The 27,595-nt window shown below is 42.3% G+C and overlaps 1 protein-coding gene across 4 annotated transcripts in view; it reads right to left on the bottom strand.

Moving 5' to 3' along the window:
* The window catches only part of FSHR (follicle stimulating hormone receptor), an 87,433-nt gene that overhangs the window by 38,574 nt on the left and 21,264 nt on the right, over positions 1-27,595 (bottom strand). For all 4 annotated transcript variants that reach the window (XM_069850434.1, XM_069850431.1, XM_069850432.1 and 1 more), the window contains exon 2: positions 17,950-18,021. In XM_069850434.1, coding sequence (XP_069706535.1) covers positions 17,950-18,021 — 72 coding nt within the window. The remainder of the gene's footprint in view (positions 1-17,949; positions 18,022-27,595) is intronic.

Here is a 27,595-nt window from a genome sequence, read left to right as displayed (position 1 = left end):
GATTTAGCTAAGAGGAAAAAATAGTCAAAAAACCTGTCTTACTCCTCAGTTTTGGTATTAAAAATCTTCCTGGGCTTCTAAGAGGACTTTGAATATTCACCTGAGCAAGTTACACAGTATGTTCCACCCCCTTGAGTTAAAATAAATCTCCATGACTTAACCCATCATGAGAAAAATATTAGCATTGTTAAACACAATTATAAATAGAGACATTATCTTCCAGCTGTGAACACCATCCAATTCATCTTTCAAATGTCTTCCCAGAGGGATTTAGTTTTCTTTTATTCAATGTGAAATACTTTTTTTCCAGCATGAGGTTTCCTTCATGTCTTCTTTTCTATCTGCATTCATTCTTCCTTTCCATAAAACCTACCTAATATTCTTGTGAATTGTGTCGGACTGAGGCCTTGATCCCCCAAACTCTTATTACCTGAAAGGAGGTTGTGGAGAGGAGGCAGCTGGCCTCTTCTCCCAAGTGAGAGGGGACAGGACAAGAGGGAACGGCCTCAAGATCCGCCAGGGGAGGTTCAGGCTGGACATCAGGAAAAAAAATTTCACAGAAAGGGTCGTTGGGCACTGGAACAGGCTGCCCAGGGAGGTGATTGAGTCACCTTCCCTGGAGGTTTTTAAGGGATGGGTGGACGGGGTGCTGAGGGACATGGTTTAGTGTTTGGTAGGAATGGTTGGACTCGATGATTCAGTGGGTCTTTTCAAACCTAGTGATTCTCTGATTCTATGGTTTGTGTGCTACAGGTCTAGGATCAGTCAAGACCTTACTGTGTATATATTTTCATATTGGGGTCCTCACATATAACCTAACAGGAAAAGGGTTTCTTTTATGCTTCCGAAGTTAAAACCAAACCTCTACCTTATGGCTGACTGCCAGAGATAACACAAGCAATGGCAAGAAGCTACTGAGTCAAAAGCTTTACAAACTAAATGTTTATTAATGAGATCTATTTTTTCTGACTGTGATGTTGTGCTATCATAGCAGAAGTAATTAGGATTAAGCCCAAATCTGTAGGTTCTGTATTGGTGGATACAGAGTTGACATGTTATTCAAGCATGGGAATTACATACAATCCTTAACCCTCTCACCAAGTGGCTAATGACAGCAAATAGCAGCCTGATTCAACATATCAAGTCTTATTTGTCAAAGCTAAGCCCTCTCAGTATTTAAAGGGGGCCTACAGGAAAGATAGGGAGAGGCTCTTAATCAGGGAGTGCAAGGATAGGATAAGGAGGAACAGTTTTAAGCTGAAAGAGGGGGGATTTAGGCACAGGTTGCTGAGAGAAAGTGTGGCTGCCACATCCCTGGAGGTGTTCAAGGCCAGGCTGATGGGGCTTTGAGCAACCTGATCCAGTGCGAGGTGTCCCAGCCCATGACAGGGGGTTAAAACTGGATGGGCTTTAAGGTCCAACCCAAACCATTCTATGATTCCATGAAATAACTGAACAGAAACCCTGGAAACACACACGCTTCCACGTGAGTTTTCCTGACAGAAATAACCCTCTTTACCTGCAAACACTGCAAGATTGCACAGGTGTAAGAAACTCTTAACAGGAGGAAGGGAACACTCATAAAACTTCAGCCCAAATCGCACCTAGTGCTACCTTTCCATGTTTGTGTGTGTACACAAATAATGTTCTAATACAAGCAATGAAAATCATAAAATAATAGAAATAGAATCATAGAAATCATAGAATCATAGAAAATCATAGAATCATAGTATATTCTGAGTTGGAAGGGACCCCCAAGGATCAGTGAGTCCAACTCCTATCCCTGCATAGGATGACCCCAACAAACACCGTGTGTTTGAGGGTGTTGTCCAAATGCTTCTGGAATATTGTCAGGCTTGGTGCCATGACTGCTTCCCTGGGGAGCCTGTTCCTGTGCTCCACCACCTTCTGGGTGAAGAACATTTTTGTGATATTCAGTCTATGCAAAGGCAGGCACATCTTCCTGCTGTTCCCTTGGCTCCTATCACTGGTCACCAAAGAGAACAGATCAGTGCCTGCTCCTCCTTCTCCCCCTGTAAGGAAGATGTAGACTGTGATGAGGTCTCTCCTCAGTCTCCTCCAGGCTGAACAGACCAAGATAAACCCATGGCCACAGGATAGTGCTTACCCACCAATACCAGCTAGCAGCAGCTTTTCTGCATGTCTAGCATTGTCAACCAGGAAGGTGCTCATGTACTCCAGGAGGGGATTTTGCCAGAACTGTGCTGTGCAACTCATGCTTGTGGAAACACTGAGCAAACAAGGGTAAAGGCAAACTGCTGTTGTAGTGCTTTAATAAGAAAGTCCTTAGGCTGGCCTCAGGCCTTTGATGTGGGGCCCTCAGTATTGATTTTAGTGTTTGATAGGAATGGTTGGACTCTATGATCCGGTGGGTCTCTTCCAACCTGGTTATTCTATGATTCTATGATTCTCCCAGAGGAGTCTCCATCAGTAGGAATGTGGTCAAATCCCACTTGGGAACAATTTATTTCTCCTATGTAAGAGTACTTTGATCTCCCCAAGCCCCCTTCTTCTCCACACTATCCTGGGTCGTATCTAACTGGGGAAGTAGCAAGAAGTTGGAGTTAAGATGATGGGAAAAACCTTTTCTGAAATAGTTCTTCCTTCTACATCAAGGGAAAAGCAAGAGGAATCTGTCTCCCCAGCCACAGCACTCAAAGAACTGAACAAAAATTGTGGTTTGAATAAAAAAATGATGCTTGCCTTAGAAGCTGCTGTGTCTGTTCCTTGGCTGTGCTGCATTGCATATATTTATGGTATTTTTTTCTGTCTGGCTTCCTGTATTGATGTAAACAAACTGGAACTTACAGTGTTTTCACAGCACACAAGGTTGGCAAAACCTTTTTTTTGTTTCTAGTAAAACATTTTGAAAAAATTCTGCTGATGAGAGAGGGAAAAATAACCCAGTCCTGAAGAGATCACAAACAACAAAAAAATACCATATAGAAAAGACATGTTGGTGGAATACACTTTAAAAAAGAAAGAAAGAAAATTAAATCCATCATTTTCTGACTGCTATCATTGCTTTATTCAGACTGAAGATCTCAGACTCTGTAGCAGAAGACACAGAAATACATTGATTTTAATATATTGGATTTGTAGTTACATCAACGTTCTGTATTTTAGAGTGCATATTTCCCTGTATATTTAAATATGTGTAGTTTCTAGAAAGCACACAGCTCAATACACAAGAAGAATAAAAACTACACGAACCTGAAGGCAATCACATGAGAACAATTTAAGTTTCAGATTCAAAGCAAAGTTCTGTGTACGTTAAATATCAAATTAAAAACTAAAAGGTGCCTTCTGTATTGTTTTTTCCATCAGACTGAAAAAAACCCATATTTTTTGGATTATTTTAATGGGAAAAAGAAGAAACAAATGTAACACATATTACCAAACATGACGAGACCTCCCTCTGAAAGATGTTCTCTCCTGAAGTTATCCACATCCCTAAGGATTTGGACTGAATCTGTGGACAGGAGTGCATTTGTCTTACATGCAGAAAGGTGTGGCAAACAGAGAGCAACCAGCACACACCTTGTTCCTCCACACAAAGGTTGTAGGGTTTTATTATATTCTTTCTATTACACGGAAGATGGGTCTGCAGGATGGCACTGGGTAAGAGATTCTCCAGTTTAATCCCTTGTGCCTCATGCCCCACTGGGAGCCTTCAGTGAGGACCCAGTTAGGCAGCAGCTAAGGAATTTGTATTTCCCTGGGGGATAAGTTACTGCTAACACAAAATAGGTATTTCACAATGGCTGGCTCAGGACCTGTCTCTCCAGTGGCACCTGTTTTACTCAAAGGCTATGCAAAGCCTGAACCAGATGAATCAACTTCATTGTTGCGAGTAATTTTACTTAGATTTAATTGATCCTACTCAATTTAAACACATTTCTGTCTTTTTGTTTGTGGGAGTTTTTGGGTTGGTTTTTTGTTTGTTTGCGTTTATTTATGTATTTGGGTTTTTTTCTCTTAAGTGAAATACACTTCTTCATAATCAATTTTATATCTTAGTTTTGACAAATGAATGCAACACTGCAAGTATACTCTATTTATTTAAGAGACCTGTTAAGATTGTTTCATGCTACATAAAAGCTGCACTTCTGCTCATTTTTCTCTCAATGTGCAGCTGAAGTCAATTTAAGGACAATCATCCACTGAAGATGGAGAGGGGCAGAGAAACTCACGTTTACTCAGATATGACCTGAATTCAGTACACTCCCATCTCTGAACCAGCCCTGTGACTCTCCTAGATACATTTTGCCTCATCTTTCAAGCTGTCCAGAAGGGCACCAACAGGATGCATGCTCTTTTATCCTCCTTCTGCTTAAAGAGGTGCAGGTGGAGACTTGTTAGGAGAGCCAAGTTTGTGCTTGACATGACTAATTAGTAAGTTGCACAAGGAGAAGAAGGAGAATACCCTTTAAGCAGGGAAGAATGCCTTTAATTTTCCTTTGGGTCATATTTAGCTAAAAATAAGGTGAAAAGACTCTATTAGATGTGACTGGCAGAATGTTGCATTTCTTCACGTATGAGGCAGAGCACAGCCAAATGCAATCCATCCTTCCCACAGTGACCCATAATGGAGCGTGGTCACCCACTGAGCTACCAATGCTGTGGCAGAGCCCTTCCAAAGTCTGACCAAAAGAAGCTTGCTGCTGAAACCCAGCTGCTGCAGCTCTGGCTTGCAATGAATCACCATCTCCTGAGGGCACAGGCTCAGCTCACCATCTCATGGTGAAAATAAACCATTCATCACGCACACGTGGACTGGATATGAACAAGCGACCTAGAAGTTTGGGGTGTTTCAAGTCCTGCTACCCTCTGCCTGAATCATTCTCCTGTCACACAAAGCTTGTTGTGACATATTTTGTGTGGGCTGGGGGGGTGGAGACCAACCCAAAGTCTACTTTTCATTTAGTCCTAAAATGATGCATAACTCACTCAACAGACAAATAAAAGAACAAAATGACTATGAAAGAAGAAAATGTGGTAGGAAAAAAACCCCCAAACTTTCCTTATTGCATATCACATCTTCATTTGAATTAAGGAATAAATCTGAATGAATTATATTTTTTAATTTGTTTAGCTATGCTAAGAGTCACCATGCACTGGTGGTTTTAGCAGCGTTTTCTCTTTATATGTATGACTCAAGAATTACCATAGCAACTTGCTTCCTAATTAGCCTTCAGTTACTAACAATCAATACTATTAGACAAGGGCAGTGCTGGAGTAGACTCTATAGGTCTGTAAAAATGCAGCTGAGAGTCAATAACAGCAAGAAGAGGAGTGGGTTCCTGGACTATCTTCCCCAAAGGATGGTCAGTGTTCTGCTATTGCTCATCCTCATATGAACAAAAGGAGTCATAACAATCAGAGCTTTGCCATTTACCCAACTGCAGAAAGCTTTTAACCTGCCAACAATTTCACAAAGTATAGAGAACAGAAGCATCCTTAGATCTGCAGATAAAAAGACACCTTACTGTCACATTGCCAGGACTGGTGTTGACTGCATACTACCAAAATCAAGAATAAATATGTCACAGATATTTATCAAAGCAGATACATCTGAAATCTGAAATGAGACCTTAGGAAGAAATGATTTCCTGTGAGGGTGGTGAGACACTGACACAGGTGGTGGATGGTGGATGCAGAGAAGTGGAGGATGTCCCATTCCTGGAGGTGTTCAAGGACAGGCTGAATGGTTCTTTGAGCAACCTGATCCAGTGGAAGGTGTCCCTGGCCATGGCAGGGGATTTGGAACCGGATGGGCTTTGAGGCCCCTTTCAACCCAAACCATTCTATGATTCTATGAGCCCTGAAGCCTGGAAGAAGGTGAGACTGGCCAGTTCACTGGAGGGTGCTCCCACAGATTTAAGCCTGTACAGTGCATAGCTGAGATGCTGTTAGGAAGTCCTCTCTCCAAGCCCACTGCTGACACAATATTTCCTTTTCGCAGCCTGTGTTACCATATTATCTCTTACCCTGAAAGTACAGTGCCTAGCAGCACAGCAGGATGAAAACATAATGTGTTATTCAGAAGTACTGTGGGTCCTGGGAATACAAACTAGGCTCCTTGGAACTGACAGATGAAGGCTGGTGAAAAGCCACTTCACTTGTTAGCATGTTGAAGTCTGTTACCCAGAAACACAGGCAAAACCAAGCTTATTTTTAAATAAACAGTGCGTGTTGTCAATTATGCCTCGGCATGCTGCTGTGGCAGGTGAACTGTGATCCATTTACTTGTCTCTCTAAATTAATTCTTTCCTCTATTCCTCTCAAGAGGTGACCTCTTTGTAGTGGCTGTGCCTCCAGCCTCAACTCAACCTGGCTTGCCATGCCAGGTCACCAAATAGAGAGTCAGGCTTAGGGACAGAGGAGCCAAGACGTGGTGAAAATATAATGACATGACAGACTGTATAGTGCTGCATGATGGGACTACAAGTCATAAGCTTTGAAGAAATGTCTTAACTTTCCTCTGCACAAAATGCCCCAAAGAAAAATGAAAGGGTTTTAAGCTCAAAAAAGGTGTTTTTTATTAGAATATAAACTAGGATAATTAATTTAAAGCTGAAGAACCACAAAAGAAATTGGCTAGATGGAAGATAATAGAGTTCGTACTCCCCTTCCTCTGACATGCTGTGCCTTTGAGAAGGTTGGGAGCTCCTCAATGACTTATTCCAAGCAGTAATCTCTACTCAGGCCTCTTGCAAAACCCCACTCATTGCCTCTGGGGCTGCTCCTTGCTCCCCAACACAGTCTCTGAGTGGCATACTGAATCATAGATTCGCTAAGGTTGGTTAAGACATCTAAAATCATGCAGTCCAACCATCAACACAATGCCAATGTATATCCACCTCTGTCCTTGCCACTGGCAGTACCTCAAAGCTGCTCCCCTCTGCAAATGCTCATTAGCCCACAAAGGGAATACCCAATCCCCCTTCCTCTAGGGAGCTCTGCCGCTACCAGTTTTCTTAAAAAACATTATCTAATTGGGAACAGAAGTAATAAGTAGGCAAATATTTCCCCCCATGTCATGCCTGCCATTTCTCACAGCATAGATAGGAAAAGCCAAAGTCTTAAAAATCCAGCACAAGAAGACTTTAAAATATGGAAAATAAAGCAGAAAAACACATCATCATAAAACCTCATACAAAATGAAAGATCCATGTCCTTCATGTGCTGAGGGCTCCAGAACTGAACTCAAGACTCCAGATTTCATCTCATGAGAGCAGAGTAGAGAAGAAGAATCCCCTTCCCCACCCTGCTGTCACATTGATTTGGATGCAGCCCAGTCCATAAGTGATAATTCTGCATTATTCGTTGTTTTAGTGGAGAAACTTCACAGCACAAAGGCAACATGGAGTGACCATTCCAGGAGTTTGTATTTAGAACTAATTGTTAGGTGCATTTCTTCTCCTCAGAGGAGAGCACCCTATGAGATGGACAAAATAAATTCTCTGTACAGATGAGCTACCCCATAGTTGTTCCAGAAACATTCTCTTGAACCTCCTCCTTCAGCAATCAGAATCAGCAGCTCTCAGGGATGAGGTTTTGAACCAGGAAAGCCACCAGTCTGTCCCTGTTCCTAGCCCCTAACCTTTTCCTGACATAGTTGGAAAATGCACAGACACCAACAGTTTGTCAGCATTCTACATTTCTCTCACAATCATTTGTAATTTCCATCTGTGGCGTTGGCTCCCAAGGCATTCAAAATATTTTATGGCTTCATATCTGTCTTCCACTCTAAATCCTATCAATTTAAATCTTTGCCAGACTACTCTATGTGTATGCATACACATATGCATATATATAAAGTATATAAATACACTCATCCATTCTACCATGCAGTAAGTAGTTTACTTATAAAAGGTTCATCATTCTTACTTATTTTTAGTGTAAGTTTTTTTTCAGCACAGCAAGGACATGGATCTGTTGGAGTGAGTCCAGAGGAGGTCATAAAGATGATCTGAGGGCTGGAGCGCCCCCCATATGAGAGCAGGCTGGGAGAGTTTGGCTCCTTCAGCCCGACGAAGAGAAGGCTCAGGGGAGACCTTAGAGCAGTCTTCCATTACTTAAAGGGGGCTACAGGAAAATTGGGGAGGGGTTCTTCATCAGGGAGTGCAGGGATAGGATGAGGGGCAACATATTTTCAGCTGAATGAGGGGAGATTGAGATGAGATCTTAGGAAGAGATGATTTCCTGTGAGGGTGGTGAGGCACTGGCACGGGTTGTCCAGAGAAGTGGTGGCTGCCCCATCCCTGGGGGTGTTCAAGGCCAGGTTGGATGGGGCTTGGAGCAACCTGATCCAGTGGGAGGTGTCCATACACATGGCAGGGGGGGTTTGGAACTGGATGACATTTGAAGTCCCTTCTGATCCAAATCATTCTATGATTGTAGAGAATCAAGCACGTATGTGGAAGTCTTTCTCAAAAACCTGTTCCTTCTTCAGAAATCAAAACAAATATCCACAATATTTTGTGAGGAAATTGTTCTTGGCTTAGTCGCAAAACAGACAATGGACACAACGAAACTCTAGTTTTACACCTGGGATGAATTGAGGCCAGCAGTGTCTTTGATAGAAAAATCAAAATGCAGCTCACTAATAATGATAAAATGCTCAGCTGTCTCTCCACTGAACAAAGCAGTCATCAAACTAATGATTAAATCCACATCAGTCATTTGACATAATAGAAATGAAGGTTGTGCAGCATAACGCTGTCAGAGAATCAACATCTCCTGCTTTGAAAATAAATGTCTTGACTTCATCTCAACATTTGTTTTCCATAAACGCTGACATTTGTATCAGCATTTGTATAGCAAGCAGAAACAATTCTTCATTGCAACATGCCAGATCTCCTAACAGTATTTCTTATTTCTACAATAAACAGAAAAGCTGGATAAAATGAACATTGGAAGGTGTTCTTAAATCCTCCTGAAATTGCCTTACTATTCCCTATATGGTATTAGCCTTCTTCTTGTGAACAAACAATATTTAGTAGCAGCAACAATAAAAATTGAAGAATTAAAGAATCACAGAATGGTTTGTCTTGCAAGGGACCCCAAAGCCCATCCAGTTCCAACACCCCTGCCATGGGCCGGGACACCTTCCACTGCATCAGTCTGCTCAAGGCGCCATCTAGCCTGGCCTTGAATGCTTCCAGGGAGAGGGCATCCACATCTTCCGTGGTCAACCTGTGCCAGTGTTTCACCACCCACATCATGAAGAAGTTATTCCTAACATCTAATCAAAATCTTGCCCCTTCCAATTTAAAGCCATTCCCCTTCGTCCTGTCACTACACACCCTTGTAAAAAGTCCCTCTCTATCTTTCTTTTAGACTCCCTTCAGGTAATGGAAGGTTGTTATAAGGTTTCCCTGGAGCCTTTCTCTTCTCCAGGTTGAATAATACCAACTCTCTCAGCCTGTCCTCAAAGTAGAGGTGCTCCAGCATTCGGATAATCTTCATGGCCCCATCTGGACCTGTTCCAACAGTTCTGTATCCTTCTTAAGTGGAGGATTCCAGAACCGGTCACATTATTCAGGTGCAATCTCACTAGAGAGGAGTAAATGGGGAGAATTCCCTCCCTCACCCTGGCCACACTTCTTTCATTGCAGCCCAGGATACAGCCTGCCGTCTGGGCTGTGAATGCACATTGCTGGCTCATGTCAAGCTTGTCATCAACCAGCACTCCCAAGCCCTTCTCCACAGGGCTGCTTTTAATCATGTCATTCCCTAGCCTATATTACGACTGCAGATTGCCTCAACCTAGGTGTTGGACTTGCACTTGGCCTTGTTGAACCTCACGAGCTTAACACAGGCCCACTTTGGGCACAATTTCAGGTAGGTTGCACCTTCCGTACTCATATGCTGTGCAGCTACATACACACATACACACACACACATAAACACACACACACACACACACACACACACACACGATTAATGGGTAAAAATCCTATAAAAACTTGTCTTCTCATGAAAAAATTACTTTCCTTTCCATTTCGTGCATATTTTTATAGCAGCACTTTTTAAAGCAAACTCAAAATCTGGATATATCTGGAAGGCGACAGCACCACAATGCCTCTCATGGTATGTTGGCACCGAAATTCCCACAGCACCACGATGCAGCAGGAACTATGGTCCCTCACCATCCTCTTACGATTCTTTAAAAACCATTTGTTGAACCTAGTGCTGCTTACTTCTATTAATCTTAATTTTGTATTTACAATTCTCTGTGTTTTCAAGTCAATATATTTTATTCTGAATTTGATCCAGAAATTTTGGAGTTATTATGTAAGTGTAATATACAAAAAAAGAATTAATTTTACAAATATTTTGGTGATATTAAAACAAAATATACTTATTCTATCAAGAAAAAAGTAATTCTTTAAATCAGAACAATATTCTGAAACATCACAGGAGAAGAACCATTTTTTGCCATCTATGACCTATGAATTACATTTGGAAATGTAAAATGAATTAGGACTAGCAATTTTGTGTTCTCATTTAACTTTCTGACACAAACATCTAAGTTAAACAAATGTATCACTCAGCCAGCTTAATAATATTTCGTGTTTCTTAGAAAATATGTATTTTCATATTTACAGAAGCACAGAATTGTTTGAGGTCCCTCAATCACAGACATTTGTGGTTGGAAAAGATGTTTAAGATCATTGAGTCCAACTGTTAACCTAACACTGCCAATTCCACCACTAAATCATCTCCCTAAGCACCATATCTGCACATCTTAAATCCCTCCAGGGATGGGGACTCCATCACTTCCCCGGGCAGTCTGTTCCATTGCTTGACAATCTTTTCAGTGAAGGAGTTTTTCCAATATATACCTCCCCTAGCACAACTTGACGCCATTTCCTCTCCTCCTATCCCTTATTACTTGGGAGAAGAAACAACATCCACCTTACTCCAACTCCCTTTCAGATAGTTGTAGGATGTGACAAGATCTCCCCTCAGCCTTTCAAAATCACTTAGATGGTCACGATTCTACTTTGAAAATACAAGAATCCCATAATAAAAACAACTTGAAGCTTCCTTTATTTCAAAATACAGTGAAGTTCCTGAAAGGCAGTGATTGAAACTGAAGAATCAACATGTTTTAGGGAAAAACTTTGACTCAGCCATCAGCTGTTGTACCTTTTACAACACTGATTCTGGCCCCTCTTGAAAGAAAAAAAACACTCAAAACAGGGCACTGCTTCACCCAGGTCCTCCACTGAAGATCATAGAATCACAGAATGGCTTGGGTAGGAAGGGATCTCAAAGCCCATCCAGTTCCAGCCCCCCTGCCATGGGCAAGAACAACTTCCACTATATCAGGTTGCTCAAAGCCCCATCCAACCTGGCCTTGAACATCTCCAGGGATGGGTCATCCACAACTTCTTGGGGCAACCTGTTCCAGTGCCTCACCACCCTCACAGAAGAACATTTCTTCCTAAGGTCTCATCTAAGCCTCCCCTCTCTCAGCTTGAAATTTCCCACCCTTGTCCTATTCCCGCACTCCTTGATAAAGATTCCCACCTCAGTTTTCCTATAAATGTGTCACAGGAGCCCTGGGAGGAACTCGCATAGCTGTTTGCCTTTCAAATCCTATTTGTGGGAACCATTTCAAAGGGCAGAGTGTAGCAATGGGCAAATGGAGACTGACACTTTGGATGCTATTGGGCTAAGGAAAGCCCACAGTATGTATTGCAGAGAAAAATCATAGAATCATAAAGGTTGGAAAAGACCTCTAAGATCACCCAGCCCAACCCTACTGTGCCTACTAAACCATGCCCCGAAGTGCCAATGGCGAGATGTTTTTTGAACCCCTCCAGGGATAGAGACTTCACCATTGCCCTGGGCAGCCTGTTCCAATGCTTCACCACTCTTTCAGCAAAGAAGATTTTCCTGATATCCAGCCTAAACCTCCCCTGGCACAACTGGAGGCCATTTCGTCCCATCCTATCATGTGTTACTTGAGAGAAGAGACCTTTCTTACATGATTTTGCTGCTGAACCAGTGGCCTGAAGTGCAAGCAGCCCCTGCAGCATAGAAAAGAGCTGGTTCAAATCCCCTGATCATCAACAAACATAGACAGTCAGCTGGGATGGGGACATCTGGGACTTGCAAGTCCACCTTAGGTAGCCAGGAAGCCTCTTGTGATTGCTCAGCATCCAACCATCAGCCTGTGGTGGCTGGGTAGCCTTCAGTGTCTGCTGACTGGCACAGGATAAGGCCAGGCAGACAGAGGGGAAACCCTCATATCATAACAGTGGCCCCATTAAAACATTCATTCTTTGGAATATCAGCCTGTACTTTGAATTTCTTTGCTTATGCGGGATATTTGCCTTAATGTTTTTGAACTGTAGCCCTCTGTTCCCTGAGAGAAAAGGCATATTTAGACTAATTTAAATGCATTAAGTAGCATACTTATTTTCATGGCCTGCCCTTAAGATGCTGAATGATACACATAACTTCCTATAATGTAAATTAGAATTTAATATCCAAGGAGTTGCACCTTGAGAATGTACCCTGAAGTATTTCTACCAAATTATGGCTACCTGTTTCAGAGTGTATTTGTTGCATAGAATGCACTGTGTCTCCCTTTCACCTTAAGGACATAAATAAGTATTTTTGTAAGCATGCTCTGTTTAACTTACATATCACAGCAGATCCTGCAAATCCAGAGTTTGCTTCTTGCAAAAAAAAAAAAAAAAAAAAAAAAAAGGAACTCCTGCCTATAACCAGTTTCCAAATGCCTTGGTTATACTGACTCTTAACAATTTTCTTAAAATAGCTTTAATGATCTTATTTGTTCACAGGCTTCCACATAACAAATAGGGCAGCACACAATACTTTGTGCAAGAAACCTGGAGATGCTGCAAAGCACTGATCAGCTGTCTTGGTAGGAGAAGACACAGACAGCTCATCCTTAGGTGACCTGACTTCCCCCTTCTATCCCAACCTTTTTTGGCTGTATACTGCTGGGTGGCATGGAACCACATGACTGGGCTGGCTGAAACTGATTTCAGGAGCACATGGAATGTTAGGCATCCCTTATGCTTTTGCTAGCCCAGGTAGCCTTGGTGGCTATGGCTGAAGAAGGTCTGGATGGTGAATTCACCAGTTTCACAGAATCATGGAATCATTAGGCCTGAAAAAGACCTCTAAGGTCATCCAGTCCAACCATCAGCCCAACACCACCATGCCTACTAGGCCATGTCTTGAAGTGCTACACTGACATGTTTTTTAGCAACTATGGGGAAGGAGACTACACCACTTCTTGGACAGCCTCTTCCAATGCTTCACCATTCTTTCAGCAAAGAAATAGTTTCTTTTTATTCTCTTTTTCTTTTCTTTTCTTTTTTTTTTTTTTTTGGCAGGTTGTTAGAATTTACTAAATAAAGTGAAGAGTTCCCAGTATGAAAATCTGAAAATCTGATGACAACTTTACAATCAAGCCAAGAACTTTGCTTCTTCCCCACTCATAGGGAGATACAAGTGATCAAATTAGAGGAAATGGCCTCAAGTTGTGCCAGGGGAGGTTTGGATTGGATATTGGGAAAAATTTTTTTACTGAAAGAGTGGTGAAACACTGGAAAGGCTGTCCAGAGCAGAGGTGGAGTCCTCATCCTTGGAGGGGTTCAAAAAAACCATGTAGACATGGCACAGTGGTGTTGGACTGATGGTTGGACTGGATGATCTTAGAGGTTCTTTTCCAAACTCATTGATTGTATGATTCTAGTCTTTAAAACCTACTCTGTTCTCAGAAACAAAGTTAGAAATGACCTAGTAATGCTAAAATTTCTTTGTACAGATATACTGATCTGTATAAGATACTGTTATTCTTTGGTAACACATTCAGGAAACATTGTTACTCTTCACTTTTATTCTGCTTAGTTTGATCTGAGCGCATCCATACAGGCTATCGAAGTAACTCATCAAGCTATCCACATTTAACTGTGTGGAAGTATCACATTATTAATAGCTGTTTTCCTTAAATAGACTACAGTTTGCTTTAGTCTTCCTTTTCTGTGCATGATCTTGCAAGAGTGAAAAGGTTTTTCACAGAATCACAGAATCACTAGGTTGGAAAAGACCTCCAGGATCATTGAGTCCAACCGTTTCTATCTGCCACTAAACCATGTCCCTGAGCACCTCATCCACCCGTCTTTTAAATACCTCCAGGGATGGTGACTCAACCACCTCCCTGGGCAGCCTCTGCCAGTGCCCAATGACCCTTTCCATGAAAAATTTTTATCTGATATCCAACCTGAACCTCCCCTGACGAAGCCTGAGGTCATTCCCTCTTGTTCCCTGCCTCCTTTCAGGTGGTTATAGAGAGCAATAAGGTCTCCCCTCAGCCTCCTCTTCTCAAGGCTAAACAGACCCAGATCCCTCAGCTGCTCTTCGTAAGACTTGTTCTCCAGCCCCTTCACCAGCTTCGTTGCTCTTCTCTGGACTCATTCCAGAGCCTCAACATCCTTCTTGTGCTGAGGGGCCCAGTACTGAACACAGTACTCGAGGAGCGGTCTCACCAGTGCCGAGTACAGAGGGAGGATAACCTCCCTGGACCTGCTGGTCACGCCGTTTCTGATACAAGCCAAGATGCCATTGGCCTTCTTGGCCACCTGGGCACACTGCTGGCTCATGTTCAGTCACTGTCAACTAACACCCCCAGGTCCTTCTCCTCCGGGCACCTTTCCAGCCAGACTTCTCCTAGTCTGTAGCACTGCACAGGGTTGTTGTGCCCCAAGTGCAGGACCCGGCATTTGGCCTTGTTAAACCTCATGCCATTGGACTCTGCCCAGCGGTCCAGCCTGTTCAGATCCCTTTGCAGAGCCTCCCTCCCCTCCAGCAGATCGACACTTCCACCCAGCTTAGTGTCGTCCGCAAACTTGCTAAGGGTGCACTCGATGCCTTCATCCAGGTCATTGATAAAGACATTGAACAGGGCTGGACCCAGCACTGAGCCCTGGGAACCCCACTTGTGACTGGCTTCCAGCTGGAGTTAACTCCATTTACCACCTCTCTCTGGGCCCGGCCATCCAACCAGTTTTCCACCCAGGAGAGTGTGCGCCTGTCCAGGCCAGAGGCTGACAGTTTCCGAAGCAGAATGCTGTGAGAAACTGTGTCAAAGGCTTTACTGAAGTCCAAGAAGACCATATCCACAGCCTTTCCCTCATCCCTTAAGTGGGTCGCCTTGTCACAGAAGGCGATCAGGTTAGTTTGGCAAGACCTGCCTTTCATGAACCCGTGTTGACTGGGCCTGATCACCCGGTTCTCTTGCATGTGCTTCATGATAGCACTCAAGATTACCTGCTCCATGACTTTTCCTGTCACTGAGGTTAGACTGACAGGCCTGTAGTTTCCTGGGTCCTCCCTCTGACCCTTCTTGTATATGGGAACAAAGGCAGTGTTTTTATATGCAAATCTATCATTTGATTACATACTTTTTGTCCCTACACCACTATGAATATTTCTGATGAATGTTTTATGGGTTAGGTTTAGGATTTGTGAGCTATTTCATATTTTATCTGCTTGCCATATCATCTGCAAATACCTCATCTTTGTTGATGTTGATTGGTCTCATTTACGTATTCATCACACTTTTATTTTCAAGGATGTGTTGCTATAAACTGTTTGTCCCCATGTCTCCTCCATGTACTAATAGTACATAGATGTATTTTCAAACTGAGCTCATTTCCATATGCAATTCTTTTGGTTAACAATAAATCACCACTTAGAGACGTTCTAGTCAATGCATTTGCTATCTTCATACATATCTGACATATGGTTTCTAAGTAATTAAAGACAACAGGAGCAGTTTACAACGCACTTAGCATCCCACTTCATAGTCCAGAGAGCTCCATGATTTTCCAGAAGGACTCGGCTAAAAGGAACACTGCAGTACTGGGGAGAAATGAGTGCCAACAAAAATGGCAATGCAGAGCTGATTACTCCTAACTGGTAACTCTTCACCACAAAAAAATGAGATTCTTACTGTTTCCTCAATAAAAATTACCATTTACAGTGGTGCTTCATAGGGTTGTGAGGGTCTGGATCCATGTATGTTGCAACCGGAGGCATTTTAGTGTGTCCTTTGTGCCAAAAGAAGGCTCCTGAACCTATGGTGATGCCATGAAATGAATCTTGCACTTCAGAAAAGGACAGGTGCTGTGTGAGCTCTACCACTCACTGCTGACCAGCAGGTCTTTAATCCTCATTGCATGTTCATTGTCTGTTCTTCATCAATCTCCATCCTTCTCCAAAGTAAAAAGTGGTGGGATGAGAGGAAATAGCCTCAAGTTGCACCAGAGAAGGGTCAGATTAGATACTAGGAAAAATATCTCTATTAAAAGAGTGGTGAAGCATTGGAAGAGACTGCCCCAGAAAGCAGTGCAGTCTCCATCCCTGGAGGGATTTAATAGATGAGTAGACAAGGTACTCAGGGACATGAACTAATAGTGGATTGGTTCAGTTGGACTCGATGATCTCAAAGGTCTTTTCCAACCAAACGATTCTGTGACTCTATGATCTCTTCTTTTCTATATTCAACCCCCTTTCCCTTTCCCTTACCCTACCTTCTGGTGCATTCACCTTCTTGCTAAATCTCTCACTTACAGAAGGCTATGAGGGAAAAGGATAGAAATTAAGCAGAGAAACATCAGGAATGGATTCCTTTTTAATTTTCCTGTTATAAATATAGCATTGAAAAGGCACTGATTTAAAGTCCATTTCCCAAGTCCATCTCAGATTGGTCTTGGGTGAGCTGCCTGTTTGTGACCTTCTCCGGTTAGGATGTAAGCCCTAGGTGTGTTTCTAAACAAAGTCCTGTGATTTGCTTGTGTGTACAATAATTCAGAAACATTGTACGCATCCGTGAATATTTCCTCTTGGACAGTGATAGTTCTCATTTCTGGTCCTAGCATCAGTGAACCCAGAGATCTGCTGTTGCTAAAGAATAGTACAAAACATACTAACAAAGGATTTTTCCTTCTAATCTTGGAGGTCTGCAATACATCCATACTGGTATACAAACAAATGCATGATACATTGGTTAATCAAAAATTCTCATGTTTATATCTCCAGGCTTATCACTAGAAGTCACAGAAACCGGACACTTACACCCTTTATGTGCTAAGATTATTTGATCTATCACCCATAATAAACTTCTCATGCCTCCTACACAAAATGGGGAGGGGATCTTTATCAGGGAGTGTAGGGATAGGAAGAAGCTGAATGGTTTTAAACTGAAGGAGGGGAGATTGAGATGAGATACTAGGAAGAAACGTTTTCCTGTGAGGCTGGTGAGCCACTGGCACAGGTTGCCAAGAGAAGTGGCGGATGTCCCATCCCTGGAGGTGTTCAAGGTCAGGTTGGATGAGGCTTTGAGCAACCTGATTCAGTTGGAGGTGTCCCTGCATATGGCAGGAGGTTGGAACTGGATGGGCCTTAAGGTCACTTCCAATCTAAACCATTCCATGATTCTATTCCGCCAGCTGACTTTGAAGTTGCACAAACCAATCTTATTTCTTCATCAGTGAAAAGATAATCAGCTGCCTTTTTATGAACAGGAGATTTTTTTCCTCCCTAATCTTCCACTGATTTATTCTAATCCATTACAAAATTCTCACAATAATCAGTTTCCCATGATTTTCTGCTATAGCATCATGTTTATTAATTGCAATGACATCTTATGCTCAACCAACCATTTGACCAGAGACTGCCTGATTGCTGCTATAAAATGTATTTATGACAACAATATTTTGGAACATGGTCTTAAAAAAAAAAGTTTCTATTTTCTTTTTAAACAGAAACAAGATGAAGCCTAGAAACAGAGGCATTAAAAGGAGCTGCATCCAGAAAGTGCAGTTTTGAGTAAAATAGCTATTTCCTACTAAGTAATGACACAATACATACATTTTCTCTAGGTCACCAAGTCCTGCGAAAGATCCTTTTGGAATGACTTGCATCTTGGTAAGGACAAATCTCCTGAAAACAGAGAAAATGGGGTGATTATTCACTATTCCCAACGCAGGACTATGTGCTAGCCTTGTCAGCACAAGCATAGTCTCGAGGCTGAAGGCTTTGGCATTAAATACAGCTATAATATTCAAAGGCATCATTGTGGGAGTCTAACTGCCTGCCCAGACCAAAATTACAGCACAGACTTGGGCTGCTCAGTATCTGGAGCTGCTCAGGGGAAATAGCATCTGTCAGGAGTCGCTATTTCCCTGTTTGCTTCAGTAAGAAATCCAGACCTGGTCACTGTACCTTTGCTTTGCAGTGGGAGGGGACAGCATATTATCTTGACCTCTCTTTTGAGAAATGCTACAGCACAGGGTGCAGCAACCCTGTGGAGCTAGACTCTGGGGAGTTGCTTACACGAGGCTGTAAGGTGGTCCATGGATATTCATGCAAGATAAGCCTTAACCTGCTGTCCAGGTAATCTAAGGAGTTAGCTACTGTCTCCTATCAGTGCAGCTTTAATAACTTTTATTGCTTCTCAGTCTCTCTTCAAATTACTTCATAATGTGCCACAAAATTAGTACTTTGGAATACACAACTTGATCACACATGTACCAAGACAACACTGCAATCATTTGTTAAAGGTCAGAGAATAGGCTTTGTGAGGAAAAAAACATTTCAAATGTCATGTAAACCTTTTTTTGTTAACCCGGACTCATCTCCTTTTACTACAATAAACAAAGAGGATGGCAGAACTTTTGATGGCACTCAGCAAATGAAAGGTAGAGTATCTGCTACTCCTTAGAGAAACTAGGGCTTATCTGAATAATTGTTTTCTTTCACGGTTTTAATCATTCATAGGTAGTGAGTGCAAACAATTACATATATTAACATGGCCTGCTCATCACAATACATGCTTCACTGGATATGCTGATGACTATATACCTAGTCAAGTAAGTGGAGATGAGACATAAGAAGGTCTCCGCAAACGTTTTATGGTGAAATAACATATTTTTGTATTTGCTGCTGAGAGAAAAAGTCATATTTGAACTCCCAGGTATTAAACATGAAGCAAGATATCAGATAATACCGGCTATTAAAAGCAATCACCTGTGTTGCATACATGAACACCACCCTGCGATTCAGTTTCTTAGTCTGTTATCCCAGGGAAATGGATATGAATCATTTTCTGAATCACTATGAAAGCCTGTTTTTCAGTGAACCTCCTTGCTGCAGCATCTCTCATTTTTATAATCTCAGAACTGGTGTTGCATGGCTGCTTCAGATTGTCTTTCAGCTCGTGTCTGTGCTGCTTTATTTTAATGTCTGCAGGAGGGCAGGAATGGGAAATCAGCCTGGTATTGCCTGCTGGGTAGTCCTACAAATTTTAACACAATACCTCTAAACTAGAGACTTACTTTCTTACCATTCGCATAAAGTATTCATGCAATCCTCATCTATCTTTTATTACAGCTGATTAGTTCGGAATTTTCATGGGAGATTATCATGTTTTAATCAAGGTCATAGGAAAAAAAAAAGCATTATTCTGGTAGAATACTGCTGTGGTGAAGGGGTCTTTTTTTTAAATTGTAAGTCTTTAGTAGAATCCACCCCCTCATTTAGATTTCCAAATATGAGTCAATATTTACTTAACCAGGATAAAGTCAATGCATGCCTCTGCCACTGTGATCACACCATGAGTCAACTTGGCCCCACACTGTTTTAAACATTGAAATTTATGGTATTCTCAGTCCTGAACGATGAAGACGTCAATTTGGTATTCCATTATTCTTCCACCATCATTAATGTAAGTCAGAAAGAACTTCAGCACTCTGTCACACAAGAATTACAGCATTGAGATCATTATGCAAATATTAGAAGGATTAAAGAGCTTCCTGAAAAGGCCTAACCTGGATTAGGCAATTTGTAAGGCCCTACTCAAAAACCAGCTGGTGTAATGCATGCAAAGCTCTGGCTATGCTTCAGAGTACGGCTGGGTACAATGGATCCTTGTAGAACACCCAGCAGGCTTAGTGCTACAAAGCCCAACCATCAAGAAACTCTTTCACTTTGATCTGCTTTGAAACTTCTCCTAAACTCTCTTTTGTAGAGACACATGCATACATGTGGAGCCTTAGAACGCAGGCTCTGTCTGAAAAGCCATCTATCATTTCATTATGATGATGTTCTAAAATGAATCCTCTCTCTGCAAGCACAGACCATCAGGACATTTGCAATATTTTAATTAAACACTGGCCTACTCCTTGCTTCACCACAATAAGAATTTACAGCCTGATCCCAAAGCGATTTCACAGAATCATAGAATCGTTTTTTTGGAAAATACCTTTTAGAACATTGAGTCCAACTGGACCTGTCTACTACTAAACCATATGCCTGAGCACCTTGTCTGCCCATCTTTTAAATACCTCCAGGGATGGAGACTCAACCACCTCCCTGGGCAGCCTCTGCCAGGGCCTGACACCCCTTTCAGTAAATAAATTTTTCCTGATAAGAAGCCTAACTTCTCCTGGTGCAACTTGAGGCCATTTCCTCTCATCCCATCACTTGTTACTTGGAAGAAGAGACCAAAGCCCACCTCACCACAAACTCCTTTCAGGCAGTTGAGAGCAATGACATCTCCTGTCAGCCTCCTCTTCTTCAGGCTAAACAGCCCCAGGTCCCTCAGCTGCTCCTCACAACCCCAAACCCTGCACACCAGACCCTTTCCCAGTTCCATTGCCCTCCTCTGGACATGCTCCAGTCCCTCAATCTCCTTCTTGTAGTGAGGGGCCCAAAACTGAACACAGTATTTAAGGTGTGGCCTCACCAATGCTGAGTAGAGGTGATGATCCCTTCCCTGCTCCTGCTGGCCACACAGTTTCTGATCCAAGCCAGGATGCTGTTTGCCTTCTTGGCCACTTGTGCACATTGCTGGCTCACATTCATCTGCTGTTGACCAACACCCTCAGGTCTTTCTCTGCTGGACACCTCTCCAGCTCCTCTTCTCCAAGCCTGGAGTGTCACATAGGGTTGTTATGACTCAAGTGCAGGACCTGGCACCTGATCTTGTTGAACCTCATACCGCATTCAGATGAGTGATATGAGGAAAACCACAAGTGCAGATAAGTAAAAACCAAACCTTGAGTTTCTTACTTGAAGACCTTGCTATCCTGCATTAATAAGATGCCGGAATTCAGCATCCATGTGTCTGAAGACCTGGAGCAGTTAAAGTAGAATTGAAGTTTAATAGCTGAAGTCTCCCATTCCTCTTTAAAAAATTAAGGTTAATTGTTTTTAAACATCCCTGAGTAGGCTAATAAAGTCAGCTTTAATGGTATAATGAACGCTGAAAATTAGAATCAGCTACTTGTTGAATTATCAACTGTATAATGAATCGGAGTCCATTATAACTGGCTGAATGCTGTATTGTCAATAAATCTCACCAATTAGGCTCCAAGAATCAATCTGTACTTAACTTGAGACATTGGCTGTGCAGTACCAATTATTTCTGAAGTACACAAAGAAAATAATTGAGAAGCATTTCATTGCTTTTGTTGTCGTCATTGTTTTAGGGTTAAAGAAATTAATATAGTCCACCTTCATTCAAGCATGTTTCATGTCAAGACAAACAATCAAACAAAAACATCCTTTAAAAACGATATACTTTAAGGAGAGACACAGTACTTGGTCCTAAAAAAATATGTTAGCAGCTAGGTACCAACAAGCAAAGCACTGAAAAGCCTGAACACTCAGTGCATGACATCGAATTGAAAATCTGGAGCCAGATGCCCAATGTCAGGTGTGAGAAAGGTTAGACTGAAGGTTAGGTGGTCCAAAAATCTGTACACAGAGCTGGCCTCTGGGAAACACTAAATCTTATCTCCCAGAACTCTTAGCTCTGTGTCAGAGCAGCATGTGTAGCAACCAGCCTCAACGCATGCCAGGAGCCCCCAAATGCAGCAAGATTTGCCAGAAGGGAGGAAGGCATTATGGCCTCTGAATGCAGCCCTGGAAGCCAAAGCATGGACGCAGGCAACAAGAGTCATGGCTTCAAGCCCCCTCTCATCTTGAGTGCTGCAAAATCATAGAATCATAGAATAGGTTGGGTTGGAAGGGACCCCAAAGATCATCCAACTCCAACCCCACTGCAATAGACAGGGACACCTCCCACTAGACCAGGCTGCCCACGGGCCCATCCAACCTGGACTTGAACACCTCCAGGGATGGGGCAGCCACAGCTTCCCTGGGCAACCTGTGCCAGTGGCTCACCACTCTCATGGTGAAGAAATACCTCTTTATGTCTTGCCTAAATCTGCTCCTCTCCAATTTATAGCCATTCCCCCTCATCCTATCACTACAAGCCTTTGTAAAAAGTCCCTCCCCAGCTTTCTTGTAGCCCCCTTCAGATAATGGAAGGTCACTATAAGGTCTCCCCAGAGCCTTCTCTTCTCCAGGCTGAACAAGTCCAACTCTCTCAGCCTGTCCTTGTATGGGAGGTGCTCCAGCACTCAGATCATCCTTGTAGCTCTCCTCTGGACCCGTTCCAACAGTTCCATATCCTTCTTATGTTGAGGATTCTAGAACTGGGCACAATACTCTAGGTGAGGTCTCACAAGAGAGGAATAGAGGGGCAGGATCTCCTCCCTTGTCACTGCTAGCCATGCTACTTTTGATGCAACCCAGGTTGCAGCTAGACTTCTGGGCTGCGAGTGTACATTGCCGGCTCATGTTGAGCTTCTCATCAGTCTGGCTCATTGTTCTGATACACTTCCTGACAACCAGGAGAGGTTTCAAAATCCTGATTTAAATACCTATGTTGAAAGTGGTATTTGGGCAATTTATAGGTAGGAACTGAAGATATCTGCTGCAGTTGTACAATTGCACTTACACTTAATAAATTTTTATATATTTTTATATGTTATGAATTGTAATGTTAATATTTACTTAAATATATAATATTGCTTAATATTTAACTGATTTTTTCCTACTGACCAGTGAGAGTAGCTATTTGCCCCTGTGCAGTAATATCCTTTTGTGACTGGAAGGACAGGTAGGCTTACAATCAGGCTGTATATGCCTCTAATATATCATTTTAGCTTGTCTCATGAATGGGTATGAGTAAATTCTTCTATTATGAAACTACTATAAGAACTTCATAGGAAACATGCGAAGCACGTGCATCAAGCAAATTAACAATAACCTTGCACAACAAAGGACTGCACTGATTATCTGAAATTAGAGTAGTTAAGGCAAAAGAAGATTTCCACTTCATAAAGCATGGAGCATGGTGGGATTTACATCTTCGAAAACAGTCTTTAAAACTCATTTCTCAGATCTACTGAAGTCACACACTGTTAATCAGAAAGTGTGTGTGCAGTAGAATTATCTTCCCTGGCTCATGTAAACTGCAAATTCAGGATGTTAAAATTAACTATCTCAAGCAGATACAATAAACTTTATAACTAAAGGACCAAAGGAAAGTGAAATAAAAGGCCAAAAAGATTCAGAAATGTTAAATCACAAAATTTGGTTCCAAAGAAATAAATGGGTAAGATTTTGAAGCACATTTTACTTTAATCTCTGAGCTCATACACTGATGTTATCACCCTCGAATCCCTGGTAGCAATGTGCTTTTTGTCAAATGAAGATTTACAGGGAAAATTAATCTGCTCTCTGTAATATTTTGTGTTGTTTCTTTGGTTTTGCTTCTTGCTTTGGAGATATGCTGGAGGTTCCAGTACAAGCAACAGATGTATCTTTGCTTTTTCATCAAGAAAAGACAAAATGATGGCATGACCCATTTAATGTGCTTTTGATTAAATGCAAAAATCAACACAATCCCAGCCCCTGGTTTTTTTTCTGCTTTGTCTTGATTAGTTAATGCAGCAGGGAGGACTATTTTGCTTATCATGATGTAAGAGCAGACAAATAGACACCGCAGACTGTGTCCCAGGTAGTGCAAATCAACTGATCTGCATAATTCTCACCCTAAACATTTGTCCTAATTCTCATTAGACTCAATCATGAGATTCTTTTGAGCTAAATGCGATTTAATTTAAATTTATGAAGAACATTTTTAAGCCCTCAGCTCGCTGAAATGGGTTCACATTGCCATATGACTTCATTACGAGTTAAGTCCAGTTCTAGCAAACATCCCACTAGGAAGGGGCACATGGAGATAGACATGAACATGGAAGTATTTTTCCGGATCAGCTGCCTAGGTAGAAGATCTCTGCAACCTATCAAGTGGTTTGTAGCTGCTTTCAGACATAGCTATGTTTTCCTCTTCCTAACAGCAGGTGGAGAGGAGCTCACAACTCATAAATCAGATGCTAAAATATCAGGCTTCAAAACCCATCAAACCAGAAGCAAAAAGATTTGGTTTATTTGCTTTCTGGTTTCCAAGCCTTTAGAATGCATTTATACCATGCTGCAAAGGTTTTTCAACACTCATGAGGCTTTCATTTGAAAACAGAGAAAGATGTAGATTAGTTGCCTCAGTTGCACGAGGTGCTGAAGTTGGGACTTCGTACGGCTGATGGGATCCTGAGGAATAGCACCAGCAGAGACAAAACACTTCTCCCGCTGATGGAATCACAAGGACAGGCAGCAGTAGTGACAAAACACCACTCCCACAATCCTATTGGCTTGTCTTTTTCCAAGAGCTACACTATTGTCTTAAGGAAAAAAACAAAGCCAAGCAAAATATTTTTGTGCTCATGTAACTACAGATTCATTTAAAAAACAGGACCCTGATGGCACAGACATGCTTGAATAATGGAGGGAGAGCTTTGTAATTAATTTTTTCAATCGAGACATGATCCACGCTTTTGAGAATCGTGAAGTCCATCCTTTACACACCCGTAAACTGACTTAGGAGAGAGACACCTTAATTGTTTGCTAATATGCACAGTCTGGCTTGAAGCATCTGATCACTGCATTCCCCTAACATGCTTAAATTAGCTGCTCGTTCCCTTCAAATGTTTGTGAAAGGACAAGTTACTAAGACTGTGCAGCTGGTTTATTCCTTTAGTGGGATAATAAACGTATTGGAGCATGTGTTGAAAAGGGCAACAGAGCTGGACAAGGGTCTGGAACACAGGAGTTTAGGGGGAGCAGCTGAGGGTTCTGGGGCTGTTGAGTCTGGAGAAAAGGAGGAGAGGCTGAGGAGAGATCTCATTGTTCTCTGTAGCTCTCTGAAAGGAGGCTGTAGCGAGGTAGGGGTCAGGCTCTTTTCCCAAGTAACAGTAGGACAAGAGGAAATGGCTGCAAGTTGCATCAGGGGAGGTTTAGATTGGATATTAGGAAATATTAGTTAACTGAAAAGGTTGTCAATAATTGGAACAAGCTGCCCAAGGAATTAGTGGAGTCATCACTCCTGAAGGAATTTAAAAGAGGTATAGGTATGGCCCTTAGGGACATGGTTTAGTGGTAGAGTTGGCAGTGTTTGGTTTATGGTTGGATTTGATGATCTTAAATTTTTCCAACCTGAAAGATTCTGTGTTCAGGAAAGCAGCTAAAGGTGAGTATGCCAAGGAAAAACGGCAATATACATTTTATGGAGAAGATAAAAACCAAAGATCCCCTCCTGATTTTCAGGCTGTACTGGGCCTGGCTAGGTGAGAGTTAAATTTTTGCATATATGGTGCTGATGCTGTGGTTTAGATTTTTGACCAAAGTAGTACTGATAACACACTAATCTTCCAGCTTTTGCTAATGGCATTTGTACAGCATCAAGGCCAACAGTGCTTCTCACTTTGCTCCTTGGAGAGCGGTGGGCTATAGGCTGGAGGGATGAAACCAGGAAGGTGACCTGAACTAACCAGGGAGATATTCCATACCATAGAATGTCATGCTCAGAAATACAAGGGAGAACCATCCTCCTTTCAGGTATGCTACTCAAGAACCTCTTCAGCTCCAGGAGTGATTTAAGGGGCATCTCTGAGAAAGAACAGTTTGGTTTGTGCACTGTTAAACAAAGCAATGTACAGACAAAGTAAATACAATTTGAACTGCTATGATAAAGTTATTAGTGATGCCCGTCTTCTTTGCAGGTGGGAATCTAAGAAGCAATATGTCTGGTAGCTCATGAAAAATCACTCTTTAATCTTTACCAGTGTCCCCCTTTAAAAATCAATTTCCTTTTCTTATTTTTTTTTGAATGAAATTAAAAGGATAATAAATAAGACTGATGGCTTTCCTATTCTAAATCGAGTGAATACTTGCTCAGCATAATGCCATCCAGCCACAAAAAGCTGAAGGGAAGCAGTTTAAGATGCCACAGCTGATCCTGTGGGCATGTAATTTGTAGAATGCCCACAATACCATAACATGGATAACAAAACCCATTTCCCCAGCAGAGCTGTGATGCCGCTCACACGGGCACACGGCAAAGCTGCTGTGGGATTTGTTTTTCCCCCAGGACCTTCATAAGGTCAGCCAAGAAGTTGCACACAGTGTCCTTCGGCAGCTAACAGCTGATAACGACAGATAAGGAGGGACAGAAAATGGTCGTGAGGAGAGAAAAAGCATCTAAAAGACTGCAAAAGCTGTCAAGCAATCTGCTTGGACAGCTTGCTCCCCTTACCCCCTGCCTTAGTTTTCCAAAACAATGGTGTGTTTAGTCTCAGCACTGATATCCTTTCCATTTCTGGACAAGGCGTACGCTGTCCTCAGTCACACTGCACATATCCCATCATGACACTGCAGAGAGCTGCTTTCCCAGGTCACACATGCAGGCAGTTAATAATAAAGCTCCAAATCTGCACTCCGAGTACAGTTTAAGGCACCACAGTATAAAAAAGATATAAAGCTACTGGAGAGTGTGAAGAGGAGGCCACAAAGTTGCCGAAGGGTTCAGAGGAGGAGCTGTATAAGAAACAGCTAAAATGACTTGGTCTCTTCAGCCTGGAGAAAAGGAGACTGAAGAGAGACCTCGCCTCGACTGCAGCTTCTCACAAGAGGAGGAGCAGGGCTCTAATCTCTTCTCTCTGGTAACTAATGACAGGACCCAAGGGAATGGCAGGAAGATGTGCCAGCGGGGGGTTAGTTTGGACATTAGAAGAAAGCTCTTCACCCAATGAGTGGTGGAGCAGTGGAACAGGCTCCCTAGGGAAGCAGTCACAGTGTCAAGCCTGACAATATTCCAGAAACATTTGTCCAATACCCTCAGACACATGGTGTGAACGTTGGGGTTGTCCTGTGCAGGGACAGGAGTTGGATGCTATGATCCTTGTGAGTCCCGTCCAACTCAGGACCTTCTATGATTCTATGCTTCAATAGGGTGGGAGGAATCTGGAGATGGGGAATTAAAACCAAAACAAACAGAGGTGGAGGGGCAAAAAAACCCAGAGATGATTGCAAAATTCCCAGTCAGATGACAGGACTTTTTCTCAATTTACATGTTTAATTGTCTACATTTAGTGTCATTATTTCCCTGTACTCAGGCTGGTTTGCTTTATGCTGAGATAAAGCTAGAGTTGTGACTATTCAGAGCAGTTGCCTGTTTGTATTAAAAGTGTCTGACAAGGCATTTTGTTGAAGATTTAAGTGCAAGCAGCAGTAACACACAAATGACGTCTGCCTGGAGCTGCAGTGC

This window comes from Phaenicophaeus curvirostris, chromosome 2, assembly GCF_032191515.1.
Source record: "Phaenicophaeus curvirostris isolate KB17595 chromosome 2, BPBGC_Pcur_1.0, whole genome shotgun sequence".
Classification (NCBI taxonomy): domain Eukaryota; kingdom Metazoa; phylum Chordata; class Aves; order Cuculiformes; family Cuculidae; genus Phaenicophaeus; species Phaenicophaeus curvirostris.
This window is presented reverse-complemented; position numbering and strand designations above follow the sequence as displayed.